This window comes from Megascapheus bottae, chromosome 4, assembly GCF_031878675.1.
Source record: "Megascapheus bottae isolate mThoBot1 chromosome 4, mThoBot2.hap1, whole genome shotgun sequence".
In the NCBI taxonomy this organism is placed as follows: domain Eukaryota; kingdom Metazoa; phylum Chordata; class Mammalia; order Rodentia; family Geomyidae; genus Megascapheus; species Megascapheus bottae.
The window spans coordinates 12,019,782-12,034,891 of record NC_143512.1 but is presented as its reverse complement, the minus strand read 5'-3'; the positions used below and the strand labels follow the sequence as shown (position 1 = coordinate 12,034,891).

The window sequence follows — 15,110 nt, the reverse complement described above, 5'->3', positions numbered from 1 at the left end:
TTTGAATTCACGGCCCCGTGCTTTTGGTTGGATTTATTGCTCAAGGTTGATGCTCCACCTCTTGAACCAAGCATTCAGTTCTACCTTTTGAATGGTTAGTATAAATCCTGTGAATTTATCTGCTAGGCTGACTTTGAACTTTGATCCTCAGATCTCACCCTCTTGACTGTGTGTGATTTGAAGCTTCTAGTACTACTCACTTTTTCAAATGCACTTTTCTATGTGCATTACTGAAAGGGTAGGTTATTCCTGTGAAATAGAAGCCAACTGTGTGAAGCCATATTTCTATTTTCCATGAATCTGTTTGGTGTATTTAAATGTCTTGTTTTCACACCACCATGATTTGCTTAATGTTTACATTTCTTTTCTTTAAAAAACTATTTCCATTCTAACTAGGCAGTAACAACTATGGGTATTGGGGATATCTTATCTTTTAGATATAAAACATTGGCTAGGAGTTTGGCCTAGTGGTAGAGTTCTTGCCTAGCATGCTCGAAGACTTGGGGTGAATTTCTCAGTACCGTATACATAGGAAAAAGGCTGAAGTGATGCTGAGGCTCAAGTGGTAGAGCTCTAGCCTTGAGAAAGTCCAAGGACAGGCCCTTTGCTGAAGCCCAGGACTGGCAAAAAATGGATATAAAACATTATTTTCTCCATGAACTAGTACACTCTAAATAGTTTTTGTCATTCATAGGACTTGAACACTGGGCTTGCACATTATCCCTGAGCTCTTCACCTCAAGGCTACTGCTCTACCCCTTTAGCTACACTGCCCCTTCCAGTTTTCTAGTGGTTAATTGGAGATAGGTGTCTCCCAGGCTGGCTTTGAACCTCGATCCTCAAGTCTCAGCCTCCTGAGCAGCTAGGATTAATGGAATGAGTTACTGCAACTAGCTTAAACATTTTTTTGTGGGTCATGGGGCTTGAACTCTGGGCCTGAACACTGTCCTTGAGCTCTTCAGCTCAGGGCTACACCCTATCCCTGGGTCTGGGTTGTTGTCCCTGTGCTCTTCAGATCAAGACTACCACCCTACCCTTAGAGTCACAGCCCCACCTCCCCTTTTCTAGTGATCAATTGGAGATAAGAGTCCCAGTCTTTAGTGTCCAGGCTGGATTAGAACCCCTTTGTTCAGATCTCAACTTCCTGAGTAACCTAGATTACAGGTATGAGCCACGGTACCTGGCTAGTTTAAATATTTTTATTGTTAGTATAAACATGATATACAGAGAAGAAAGCTTTCTATGCCTGCAGCCTGCACTCAGCCTGGGCACTATCTCTGAGGTCTTTGCTCAAGGCTAATGCTCTACAGTTTTGAATAACAGAGCCACTTCCTTTCTTTGGTGGTTGATTGAAGAAAAGAGTGTCACCGATTTTCTTGTCCAGTCTGGCTTTGAGCTAAAATCCTCAGATGTCAGCCTCCTGAGTACCTAGGATTACAGGTGTGAATCACCAGCACCTGGAAAGGTTATTACTTCATAAGCCATGTAATAAGCACATTTCTCTGGGTAATATGTAACCCCTTCCTGAAGTGTCTACACATTTATTTTTTCAGACAAAGTCTTACTATTTGACCTATGCTGCCTTCAAATTCAACATCCTCCTGCCCAGCATCTCAAATGCTAGGATTATGGGCACACTCCACAGTGCCTGTTATTAATGATCTGACCAGGGTGACTTTCCATAATTCCTTTTGTTTTGCTCCTGTGGTTATCAAAAATACTTCCCATCTTATTTCACTCATATTTATATCAAATTGAAGGAGTAATTCTAATAATTTCTAAATTGTGTATTATGGCATTAACCTTGAATGCCACCTTGATTTCTAAGGGAAAGACATAACTTATTGAGTCTTGTTGGTCATCAGGTAAACTTTCTACAAAGGTTGAGTAACCTGAATGCTGGACTTTCCCATTACTTAGTAAATTGTCGTTATCCTGAACTATTGGTATCACTACAAATTATCCTCAGCTATGTATGTTGCCATGTGGCCCTAGAATCACTGGGTAAGGGATAAAGTATTATGGGTATAAGGCATATGAAATACCTTTGTTCCTACAAATAGTTCTGTGAGTTAAGTAACATTCCATGCTGTGCATAACTATACAAATTAGGGAGTTTTATTAACTGTGTTGTAGCAATAATAGAGTATGTGACTCAATCCAGTTGCTTCATGGTTTGGCATGTAGGAGAAATTGTGTTGCAGTACACAGTGTATGGGATTGAATAAAGTTAGCAGTCTTAGGGAGAGGAAATAACAAGTGGGTAATGACAGACACCTGATATCTGAGGATATATTAGATATTAATGTCCTGAAATTTTCAGTTAGATTCAAGGTCTGTCCAAAACATTTATATTCTTACATCAAGAATATATCACAGAGGCAGCAAGGTGCATATCTCAAAGCCTAAAACACAGCAGTGAAGAATTTACATCACAAGGCAAAATATGGATTTCCTTTAGGAAATATTTCTGATCATAATAGATTATATGATGGAATAACTATATACCAATATGAATGAGTGCCAAGCACTGAAAATGTGTGTGTGTGTCCTTAATGAAAACTTGAAGTTGCAGAGACAGATATATGAGTAGATTTACATTTGCATAGAAGGGGATTGTATAAAATCAGCTTGCTATACAAAACCTATTTTGCAAGTTTTCACAAGACCTCACACTAGTTTCTTTTCGGGTAAATGCATTACACGATAAAATCATGAGAATTAATAACTATGTGCCATATGCACCTCTTGAACTTGAGTCAATACCAACGTATTACCTACTTAAGAAAAACAAATAATCGTTCATAAATGTTAAAAAGAAAACTTGGAAGCTTGCAAGCCACCGGTGCAGTTTCGGGAGCAACCCTCTAGGCGTCGCTGTAGGTCAAAAGACCAGAGAGCCCTTATTCTGAGAAGCCTTTGGGAGACTCCAGGGTGGCTTCCTGCTCAGACCAACCCAGCAGAAGAGACCGGTACAAACCTCACCCAGAAAACGACCGCGGGACAGGGACCTCGGCGGGATTCTGCCATCCACGGAGGGCAATTCCTCCTACCCGCAAGGGATCAGAGCAGAGCTGCCGCGGAAGAAGACAGAGGATGCTGCCGAGCGCGGGCAGGGGCCGCTGGGCACCATGGCTGCAGGTACCGCTGCTCTTCCTTCTGTCTTTGTTCTGCCGGGCTCTCCCGGACCAGATCCGCTACTCCATTCCCGAGGAGCTGGCCAAGAACTCGGTGGTGGGAAACCTCGCCAAAGACCTGGAGCTCCGTGAGGGCTTGGTGCCCCGGAAACTGCGAGTTAGTGCTGAGAAGGAATATTTCACTGTCAGCCCAGAGAGCGGGGATTTACTTGTGAGCCACAGAATAGACAGAGAGCAGATTTGTGGGAAGCAGCTTCTGTGTGTTCTGGAGTTCGATGCAATCGCTGAAAACCCATTAAACATTTTCCACATAGCAGTAACCATTCAAGATATAAATGACAATGCTCCCGTATTCAAACAGAGTAAGAGTGACTTAAAAATTGGAGAATCCACCAAGCCAGGTAAAGCATTTCCGCTGGATCCAGCGGTGGATTCAGACTCTGGCTCTAATGCGCTGCAGAGATACCACCTTAATGACAATGAGTACTTTGATGTGGCAGAAAAGCAGACTCCAGATGGGCGTAAATACCCTGAATTGATTCTGAAGCAGTCTTTGGACAGAGAAGAGCATGAGTTTCACCAGTTGGTCCTCACAGCTATGGATGGAGGTGACCCACCTCAAACTGGCACAACCCAGATTCAAATCCAAGTCTCCGATGTCAATGACAACCCTCCAGTATTCGACCAGGATGTGTACAAGGTCACCTTGAGGGAGAATGTGCCCCCGGGCTTCAGGGTGGCTCAAGTGAGAGCCACTGACAAGGATGAGGGCATCAATGCAGAAATCACCTACTCCTTTCAGAATGTGGATGAACAAGTGGAACGCTTTTTCGATTTAGATAAAAGAACGGGAGAAATCAAGACGAAGGATAACCTGGATTTTGAAATTGCTCATTCGTACTCTATAGGTATAGAAGCCAAAGATCCTGGAGATCTAGCATCTCATTGCAGTATCCAAGTCGACATTCTGGATGAAAACGATTGTGCACCTGAAGTGATTGTGACTTCAGTGTTTAGTCCTCTACCAGAAGATTCCCCACCAGGAACAGTAGTGGCCTTGATAAAGACGAGAGACAGAGACTCTGGAGAAAACGGAGAAGTGAATTGCCGTGTCGTGGGAAATGCACAATTTATACTGAAACCTTCCTCGAACAACTATTATAAGCTAATGACAGAGCGGCCTATAGACCGGGAGGAGATGCCGGAATACAACATCACCATTGCAGCCACCGACAGGGGCAAGCCACCCCTCTCCTCCAGCATAACCTTCACCCTGCACGTGTCTGACGTCAACGACAACGCCCCCGTTTTCCAGCAGGCCTCCTACGTGGTCCACGTGGCCGAGAACAACCCTCCTGGAGCCTCCATCGCTCAGGTGAGCGCCTCGGACCCAGACCTGGGCCCCAACGGCCAGGTGTCCTACTCCATCCTAGCCAGCGACCTGGAGCCCGCCGCGCTGTCGTCCTACGTGTCCGTGAGCGCGCACAGCGGGGTGGTGTTCGCCCAGCGCGCCTTCGACCACGAGCAGCTGCGCTCCTTCCAGCTCACGCTGCAGGCGCGCGACCAGGGCTCGCCCTCGTTGCGCGCCAACGCCAGCCTGCGCGTGCTGGTGGGCGACCGCAACGACAACGCGCCCCGCGTGCTCTACCCCGCGCTGGAGCCCGACGGCTCGGCGCTCTTCGACATGGTGCCGCGCGCCGCCGAGCCCGGGTACCTGGTCACCAAGGTGGTGGCGGTGGACGCCGACTCTGGACACAACGCCTGGCTGTCCTACCACGTGCTGCAGGCCAGCGACGCCGGCCTCTTCAGCCTGGGGCTGCGCTCGGGCGAGGTGCGCTTGGCTCGCGCCTTGGGTGACAGGGATGCCACGCGCCAGCGCCTGCTGGTGGCTGTGCGCGATGGTGGACAGCCGCCGCTCTCCGCCACAGCCACTCTGCACCTCATCTTCGCAGACAGCCTGCAAGAGGCTCTGCCGGACCTCCACCATGAGCCTTTGCCCTCCGACCCTCAGGCAGAGCTGCAGTTTTACCTGGTGGTGGCGTTGGCCTTGATCTCCGTGCTCTTCCTCCTCGCCGTGATCCTGGCCATCGCTCTGCGCCTGCGCCACACCTCCAGTCTGGCTTCCTGGAGCTGCTTTCAGCCTGGTCTGAATGCCCAGTCCAGACCAGGGGCTCTCTCCGGGTATAATGAGGGAACCCTGCCTTATTCCTACAATGTGTGTGTTGCCTCACAGTCAGCTAAGACGGAGTTTAACTTTCTCAATGTCACCCCGGAGATGGTGGCTCCCCCTCACGACCTCCTCTGTGAAGATGCCGCTTGGGTTCCACCTACAGCCCTTGGAGACAACAGGGCCCCGTTTTCCTCTGATACTGTGTTAAAGGTGAGCTTTAATCATTTATTTCCACTCGTAGTGTCAATATTTCTCAACTAATGACAATAATTAAATAGGAAGTCTAATGCATATTTCATTATCTCTTCAGCTAAATTTGAGCAATGTTCTTTCTGCCCTTGGTGTCTTCATCCAATCAGTTCTTCATGTACAGATATTTTTTGTGAGTGAAGTGTGAGGTTAGTTAATCCATTATTGAAAACGGTTATCTCACAGAGTATTTCTTTTTCTTCCTCTTCCTTACATTCCCTCCCTCTGAATGATGGAACCCTAAGTGATTGTGTTTCCTCTTCAGTCTTTTTTTATGCAATAAAATGTTTATTTTTCCAAATGTACAGCTGGTTGAACCTGTTCATGCATCTTCAAAAAATATGGAACGCTTCACGAATTTGCGTGTCATCCTTGCTCAGGGGCCATGCTAATCTTCTCTGTATCATCCCAATTTTAGTGTATGTGCTGCCAAAGGGAGCACCAGAGTCTTTTTTACTGGAATTTTTTGATACTTTTTCTTAGCCTCACTGACTTCAGAGTAAAGAGTCCTGGGCCAGGAGTTTGGCCTAGTGGTAGAGTGCTTGCCTAGTATGCACGTATACCTGGGTTTGATTCCTCGGTACCACATACATAGGAAAAAGGCAGAAGAGGTTCTGTGGCTCAGATGGTAGACCTCTAGCTTTGAAAAAAAAACCCAAGGACGTTGCTCAGGCCCCGAGTCCGAGTCCAGGACTGGCAAAAAATAAAAAGGAGTCCTTGCTAACATTTGGATGTGGGGTTAGGATGGCATTCTAATTAAGAACAAAACCTGGGAGAGCATTGTTGTATTGATCAACACTTTGTCTTAAAAATCTGTCTTGAGATCCCAGGCCCATTTGCAAAGGTTAGTTATATCTGAGGTCTGAAATTCAAAAATTTATAAGTACTTTTTAATAAGTGTGACTTCTCACTCTGATACATTTATATGTATATTTGTCTTGAGAAAAATTGTAGTACTGAAAAACTTTTTCAACTGGTTCTATTCTATTTTCTTGCATATACTTAAAATTTTATGCTTTAAATTTTATAAAGTACACTTACTTTATACTTTTCTTAGTAAACCATTATTAGGTAAAATATTTTCTTTCCATAATAAGGAGCTTCTGAAATGCACTTTTCCCTTTTTTCTCTCTGTTATTCTACAATGGTGATAATATTAGATAGCAAACCATACAGGCTACTCATTGCTTGTCATTGTACCATGAGTTTATTATTTTAAAATGTCTAGCTGCAAGTATTTTACTATACTAATAGGAAAACATAAATTACACATTGCTAAACCAACTCAGACTCTTCATCTGAGATAACACAGTATTATCTATACTCTTAGTTCCTCATCTATAGTTTCTCAAAGACTTCAGAAATAACAAAGACTTATTTTTCTGCTTATAACAATTTGTATAAATAGATTTTTGCCATACTGGGGTGCACATCAGTGCCTTGCTCTATGACTTGAGCCACATCTCCTCTCCATAAGTAGATAGACTTGTGTTTGAATTCAGGGTTGGTGCTCTACTACTTAAGCCATCGTTGCACAGGCTGCCATTTTGCTGGTTAATAGGATATTGACTGTCTTGCACTTTTCTTCACCATTAGTTTTGAACTATGAACCTTTAGATATCAATGTCTTTATTTCTTTTTTCTTTCTTTTTTTGCCAGTCTTGGGTTTGGGCTCAGGGCTTGAGCACTGTCCTCGGACGTTCTCAAGGTTAGAGCTCTACCACTTGAGCCTCAGCACCACTTCCAGCTTTTTTCTATGTATGTGGTACGAAGGAATCGAACCCGGGTATTCGTGCATGCTAGGCAAGCACTCTACCACTAGGCCAAACTCCAGGCCCCCAGATATCAATGTCTTGAGTAACTAAGTGTGAGCCTCCCATATCCAGCTTGTACCATTAGATATTTTTGAATAGAGTTACGAGATTGATTTTCTTTTCCTTAGCACTCTTATATCCATATTGGGCACCGTTTCACCATTTCATAAGTACATACCAAATGAAAAATATAAACACTTTAATACAAAAACTGTAAGGATTTCAATGTCCAACTGCATGTGGATTATGAAGTAAATAAGAGACATAGGCTCAATTGTGCGTAAAATAAAACCTTTCTAAGTAAATGGGGGGGGGGGATCTAGTAATTGTACTATCTCAGGTTTGTGAAAGTCTTTCCATACTTACAAATTGAAGCTTAATGAAATATCCCCAGTTCTGCACAATAATATATTAAGGATACAGCAAAAAATATTGGAAATAAAAATATAACTAAACTAATAGAATTTAAAAAATAGAATTGATGTAGTAACTGGTTCGGACTCTGGGCGTCGCTGTCTACCAAATTGGTAAAGAAGCTGTCGTGGAAACAATCTGTCCGCTGCTTTCATGCTGAACACAGACCACACAAGCTCCGTGTAAAAAGCCACCTGTCCCGTCTCAGCCAGAGAATAAACTCCTCTTGGCTTTAGAGAAACAAGGGAACAGCAGACTGAACCAGGACTGTAGCAAAAGAAGACAATGGCCGATCCACTGAGGCCCAGGGGCCGCGGAGACCTGCTTTGGTTCTTCATGCTTCTGGGGATTCTGTGTAAAACAGGAGCGCAGATCCGCTACGCTGTGCGGGAGGAGCTGGACAAAGGCTCGTTCGTGGGGAACATCTCCAGGGACCTGGGACTGGAGCCCCGCGAGCTGGCGCAGCGCGGAGTCCGCATCGTCTCCAGAGGTAGGACGCAGCTTTTCTCTCTGAACCCGCGGGGCGGCAGCTTGGTCACAGCGGACAGGATAGACCGGGAGGAGCTCTGCGCCCAGAGCGCACCGTGTTTGGTGAGCTTTAACATCTTGATTGAGAATAAAATGAAAATTTACGGAGTGGAAGTGGAAATCATTGATATTAATGATAACTTCCCGCGGTTCAGGGATGAGGAGTTAAAAGTAAAAGTCAGTGAAAACGCAGCTGCAGGCACACGGCTAGTCCTTCCCTTTGCGCGAGATGCGGACGTGGGGGTGAACTCTCTCCAGGGTTACCAGCTCAGCCCCAATCTGCACTTCTCCCTGGATGTGAAGAGTGGACCTGATGGGCAAAAGTACCCAGAGCTGGTGCTGGAACAGCCCCTGGACCGTGAGAAAGAGGCTACTCACAACCTCCTCCTCACAGCATTAGATGGTGGAGACCCAATCCACTCCAGCACCTCACTTATCCGGGTAACAGTTCTCGATGCCAACGACAACGCTCCCCGGTTCAGCCGAAGCGAATACAGAGTGAGTGTTCCCGAGAACATTCCGGTGGGCTCTCGACTGCTCACGCTTACTGCCACCGATGCTGACGAGGGGATAAATGGAAAAGTGACCTACTCATTTCGCAACGAAGAAGACAAAATTGCAGAGACTTTTCAACTTGATTCCAACCTGGGGGAAATCTCTACTGTGCATTCCCTGGACTATGAGGAAACCGGATTCTACCTCATGGAAGTGGTGGCTCAGGATGGAGGGGCCCTTCTTGCCAGTGCCAAGGTACTGGTCACAGTCCAGGATGTGAATGACAATGCCCCAGAAGTGATACTCACCTCTCTCAGCAGTTCGATTTCTGAAGACTGTTTACCTGGGACCATAATTGCACTCTTTAGCGTGCATGATGGTGATTCTGGGAAGAATGGGGAGGTTTCGTGTTCTATTCCTGGGAACTTGCCTTTTAAATTGGAAAAGTCGGTTGATAATTATTATCATCTATTAACAATAAGATCCCTGGACAGAGAAGAAACTTCAGATTATAACATCACAGTAACTGTTACTGATGGTGGGACACCACCCCTGACTACAGAAAACCACATTTCCCTGAAAGTAGCAGACATCAATGACAATCCACCTGCCTTTGCTCATGACTCTTACTCTGCCTTCATCCCAGAAAACAACCTCAGAGGTGTCTCCATCTTCTCTGTGAGTGCTTACGACAGAGACAGTGGTGACAATGCTCAAGTCACTTACTCCCTAGCTGAGTATGCACTCCTGGAAGCTCCTCTGTCCTCCTATGTCTCCATTAACTCGGACACTGGTGTCTTATATGCACTGCAGTCCTTTGATTATGAACAGATAAGAGAGTTGCAGCTACTGGTGACAGCCAGGGACAGTGGGAGCCCTCCACTCAGCACCAATGTGTCAGTGAGCTTATTTGTTCTGGACCAGAATGACAACATCCCAGAGATCTTGTACCCAGCCCTTCCTACAGATGGTTCCACCGGCGTGGAGCTGGCACCTCGCTCTGCAGAGCCAGGATACCTGGTAACCAAGGTAGTGGCAGTGGACAGAGACTCAGGACAGAATGCCTGGCTGTCCTACCGCCTGTTCAAGGCGAGTGAGCCAGGGCTTTTCGTGGTGGGACTGCACACAGGTGAGGTGCGCACGGCGAGGGCCCTACTGGACAGAGATGTGGTTAAGCAGAGCCTCGTGGTGGTTGTCCAGGATCATGGCCAGCCCCCTCTCTCAGCATCTGTTACACTCACTGTGGCTGTGGCAGACAGTATCCCTGATGTCCTGGCTGACTTGGGCAGCATCATTACCCCCACTGACCCCCAGGATTCAGATATCACACTCTATCTAGTTGTGGCAGTGGCCACTGTCTCCTGTGTCTTCTTGACCTTCGTTATTGTGTTGCTGGCTCTCAGGCTTCGGCGTTGGCATATATCACGTTTGCTTCAGCCTTCTAGGGACAGGTTGCCTGGCATGCCAAACTCCCATTTTGTGGGCATGGATGGGGTACAGGCTTTCCTTCAGACCTATTCCCATGAGGTCTCCCTCACCACTGACTCTAGAAAGAGCCACCTGATATTTCCCCAGCCCAACTATGCTGACCGGCTTATTAGTGAAGAGAGCTGCGAGAAAAGTGAGCCTCTTCTGATATCTGACAAGATGGATGCAAATAAAGAAGAACCTGGAGATGCTCAGGTCAGTTTTCTCTTTTGATAAGAATGGTTCAAACATGTTCTCCATTGTTTCCTCTATTGCTTTCTTGCCAAAGTTGAAATTAGGTATAGAGTGAATTTGTTGTTTGCTATATTGGACATTAACTTGATTTTGATAGTTGACACTCTCCATTTATTTCAAATTATATTTGGTGCTTAATTTTTTCCTTTAATTTGTGGAATTTTTTAAAGAAAATTTGTTAACAGTAGGCTTATGTGGAATAAATACCTTTAAGGAAAATGCCAACTATAATGACCTTATTCAAATATTTTGTTAGTTTTGAGCAACTGTTGTATTAACAGAAGAGTTATTCTATTAGTTCATTATTAGATGTATTGTTCTCTGTTGGATATTTGCCAAGTTGTTTTGGAAAGGACCTTGTATCAAATTTATATTTTTGTATACTTGAAGTTATTATGAGAAAATGATTCACATAAATAAGTAGAAGAGTACAGAAAATATCTGTGCAATAAATATTAGTAATGTAGATTGAAGCCAGGCACTGGTGGCTCATGCCTGAAATCCCAGCTACTCAAAAGGCTGAAAGCTAGTCCAGGCATTCAAATCTAAAAAGCCCTGATTTCCAGTAAACTAGCAAAAATCCAGATGTGGAGGTGGTTCAAGTGGTACAGTGCCAGTCTTCAGTGAAAAAGAGAGTGGGAAGCCCTATGTTCAAGTTCCATACAGGTGCACATATATGCATGTACATACAACAAACACACACACAGAGAGAAATAAAAATTAAATTTTTAATTGAGACAATGTCTGTAGCATTCTGCAATCAGAATCATTTGTAGGCTAGAGATGTAGTTCAAGTTGTGGAGCTTGCCTAGCAAGTGTGAAGCCAGTATTGTGGGGAAGGGGAACATCTGAAACCAGAAAAGTATAGGTTAACTCATGGAATTGCTGAGTATTTGTATTCATTGAGGGAAGAAATTAGTGAGAAAAAAACTTAGAATTTTATTTTGTTCTGTAGTGTCAGTTAAAGCTTCTGAAGAGGTGGATAGTGGTGCATTCAACAGTTACAAATATATCATATATTTGGTAACTGCCAGTTACAGGTAGACCCTTCACTAATTGGAATGAATTGCTCCCAAATAGTTGTACTTCTACAAGTGTAGGTACCATTCTGCATTGTTACAAGAGGCTTATATATTCAAAATATAAGCAATTTAAGAATGGCTTGGGTACCAGTGGCTTACATCTGTAATCCTAGCTGCTCAGGAGGCTGAGATCTGAGGATCATATTTCTATGCTATCCCAGCTAGGAAAGTCTGTGAGATTCTTATCTTGTTAACCACCAAAAAATTGGAAGTGGTACTTGGCTCAAGGTAGCAGAACACTATCATTGGGTGAAAAGGCTTAGGGACAGTGCCCAGGCCCAAATTCCACAACCAACAACAACAGAAAAGAAAAAGGGAAAGGAAAAAAATGGTTTGAAATGTTAGGGTTTTTTTCTGTGATGTGTGCTTATCACAAAGTAATAGATTTTTTTTAATGAAGTATTAGTCTCAAAAACTCAATCTCAAATTCCAGGAGAATGTATCTGATTTAGTGAAGATAATTCTCATGTTCTCCTTACTAAAAACTTTTAATCGGTTTAATTTAGTACCTTTAATTCTTTAAACATCATCTGAAAAATAAGGAGAATGGCAATGGAATATTAGTAGTAATATTGTAGGCTACATTACTTGGTCATGTGAAAGACTTATTGATACATTTTTAAACCTAGGAAAATTTTAACTTTGAACATTTACTTAAATAATATCTAATTATATTCTGACCTCAATATGAAATGTGTGTATTCAAAGAGAAAAAATGTAATGGCAGATATTAACATCATTCACTACCACATAGTGATTAACTTTGCCATTATCTATATAAAGGAAAGTTATGATTTGGGTATGTATCCAAAGATAACTTTTCATGCAATGGAAAAACCTCTATAAACCACTAATTGTTTTGGTTACAAAATACTCGTATACACACACACACACGCGCGCGCGCACGCGCGCACGCACACACACATGTAATGTATTCCACCTACCCTTAAATATCTGAATCTTCACTTTTGTATGTGTTCTTAAAAGATAGTATTTTTCTGTAGAAATTAATGTATTTAAATAATGATGGAAAGGTACTTTTCTTGACTATATTTTGGAGCAGTCTGAATCCAGCTTTTTAAGTAATTTTATTATTACTACTAAGGTGCTATACAGATGAGTTATAATTTCATAAGCCAGGCAATGAGGACATTTCTCTTTCTGGACAGTGTCACCTCTTTATTATTTTCTCTCAATTTCCACCTCCATTCCCTGCCCACAAGTTACATAGGTCATTTTTTGGTATAATGTATACTGAATAGCATGACTGCATTTGTTCGCCTTTCCTCCCTCCCTTTCTATATCGCCTCCCCCTTTCACCCTCCCCCAAAAAAAGGAAAGCAAAAACAAACAAAAGTTTGGGACACTTCACAAATTTACATGTCACCCTGCACAGGAAGTACACTAATCTTCTTTGTATTGTTCCAATTTGAGTATATATGCTGCCAACATGAGCACAATTTTTTTATGTTTGTATAAAATGAAGGTGGTAATGAATGGCTGTCTAGAATCCTGAACAAAATGAATGGCTTAACATGCCTCATTGCTTTTCCAATCTATGGCAATATCATATTGCTGCACACCTACCACACTTTTTAATAACAGTATATTGCAGGTTTTCTAATTTGGAAATGTAATTAAAACTGTAAAACAAGCAGGCACCAGTTACTCACTCCTGTAATTCTAGCTATGCAGAAGGCTGAGATCTAAGGAATGGGTTTCCAAGCCAGCCTAGGCAGCTCATGAGACTCTTATATCTAACAAGCAAAAAAATAAGAGTGGCACATTAGCTCAAGTGGTAGAACACTATCTTTGAGTGAAAAAGCTAAAGGACAGAACCCAAGTCCTGAGTTTAAGCCCCAATACTGGAACAAAAGTGCTTTTCAGAAACATAGAAATTAGCAGACTTATTTACAAGAGAAGTTCATGTATTTAAATAGCAATGAAGGTATGGCTCCAGTGGTAGAACATCTGCTTGACAAACAGGAAACCCTGGATTTTAGCCCAATAGTGCTCAAAAAAGTGTTCTGATTAACAGACAGTAGTCTAGGACCAATAAAATGGAAACATAAATTCCTTAACTTGGAATATATAATTATGAGAACTCATACTCCATCACACAAATCCATGTAATTGCTAAGCTACTTGGGAAGAAACAGTACAATTGAAGACAACTATAAGGTAATAGTAAAGAATGAATATATGGGAAATATGTTTTCAATTATATTTCTTTAATAAAAATAAACACATGGAAACCAACGAAAAGACTCTTTTTTAAAAGGACCACCAATGTCCTTGCTTATCTAACAATTCTTTGAGAAAAGAAGATGGTAAAGATAATATCTTCATACACGCCTCTAATTTTTGCACTTGCAAGACTGAAGCAGAAGAATTTTGAGTTTGCTGCCAGCCTTGGCTATATGGGGAGACCCTGGATCAAGAAATTAAAAAGATAATACTTTCAGAAAGTAAAACAGGATAAAACTACAAGACCTGCAAGACTCAGATCTACTTTCATAAGCTAGAAGAAAAGAAAATGAAATGATAATATGCATCAAGCTGCTGTTTCAAGAATTTTTATACTACATCTTCAGTCACCAATACTTTGTTCTATTTGAATGCATTTCTATTTAATAAGTTATTGGTTATTCAGCTTCACTGGGATTTTATGAAAATGAAAACTAAAAACAGTAACAAGCCAACAAGTCATGAGCTCTTTGAGGAGTAAAGAATACTTGATTTGATTTGAAAGGATAAACTATAAATTCAAGCTGTGTGCTGGTGGCTCAGGCCTGTAATCCTACCTACTCAAGAAGCTGAGATCTCAGGATCAAAATTCAAAGTCGGATGGGGTAGGAAAAGCCTTGTAACTATCTCCAACTAACTACCAAAATGCTAGAAGTGGATCAAGTAGTCCATCACTAGCCTTGTTAATATTGTGCTCAAGACAGTGACCAGGCCATGAGTTCAAGCCCCATCGCAACACACATGAGAAAGTACTTAAATTCTAAGATGTGTAGTAAGACTTAGTATAAACCAAACATTTTAAATGTTTGTTAAAGTCTGTAAAATTGAAGAATGAATTTTAGTTTTAGTAGAAATAGAAAATTAGCAATTTCTTCCACTCTGCTCCTGATATGGAACTATCAGCACAATTGCAGTTCTAGAGCAGAGGCACTCGAATCCATTGTTGATAAGATGAAGGGTTGATCTACTCCTCTCGACTCTGAAGACTCAGTAGACTCATCATGGACTCACTGGGCACAGCACTTCAGCTGTCTGAGGTGGAGGTATCCAGAGGATACAAAGCAAGTGCTTGCTTTCATTATGTTTTTGTGACCATTCTACTGGGAATCAGAATAGAATGAGACATGAAACTGCTTCAGAAGAAGCATGGCACACCTGAGGCCTGGCCAGGCAAATGTCATTTCTTTACCTACTACAATCCTTTGTTCACCCTGGAAGCAGATTCACTACATAAGTTTTTTCCTAAAGGGCAG

The 15,110-nt window shown here is 42.7% G+C and overlaps 1 protein-coding gene and 2 non-coding genes across 10 annotated transcripts in view; 1 reads left to right on the top strand and 2 right to left on the bottom strand.

Annotated features, from left to right (window-relative positions):
- Window positions 1-15,110, top strand: part of LOC150063974 (protocadherin gamma-C4) — a 186,176-nt gene that overhangs the window by 38,776 nt on the left and 132,290 nt on the right. The window contains exon 1 of one of the 8 annotated variants that reach the window (XM_090331348.1): window positions 2,974-5,516. The exons of 6 other annotated variants lie outside the window; for them this stretch is intronic. In XM_090331348.1, coding sequence (XP_090187474.1) covers window positions 3,096-5,516 — 2,421 coding nt within the window. In that variant the 5' untranslated portion in view covers window positions 2,974-3,095. Of the gene's footprint in view, window positions 1-2,973; window positions 5,517-7,927; window positions 10,490-15,110 lie in introns of those variants that run through there. One more of the 8 variants, XM_090331349.1, reaches the window with a different exon arrangement.
- On the bottom strand, window positions 5,891-5,997 carry LOC150063977 (U6 spliceosomal RNA). The gene has a single exon (XR_016535327.1). It is a non-coding gene; the product is annotated as a U6 spliceosomal RNA (small nuclear RNA).
- LOC150063976 (U6 spliceosomal RNA) lies at window positions 12,963-13,068 on the bottom strand. Its single transcript, XR_016535365.1, has one exon. It is a non-coding gene; the product is annotated as a U6 spliceosomal RNA (small nuclear RNA).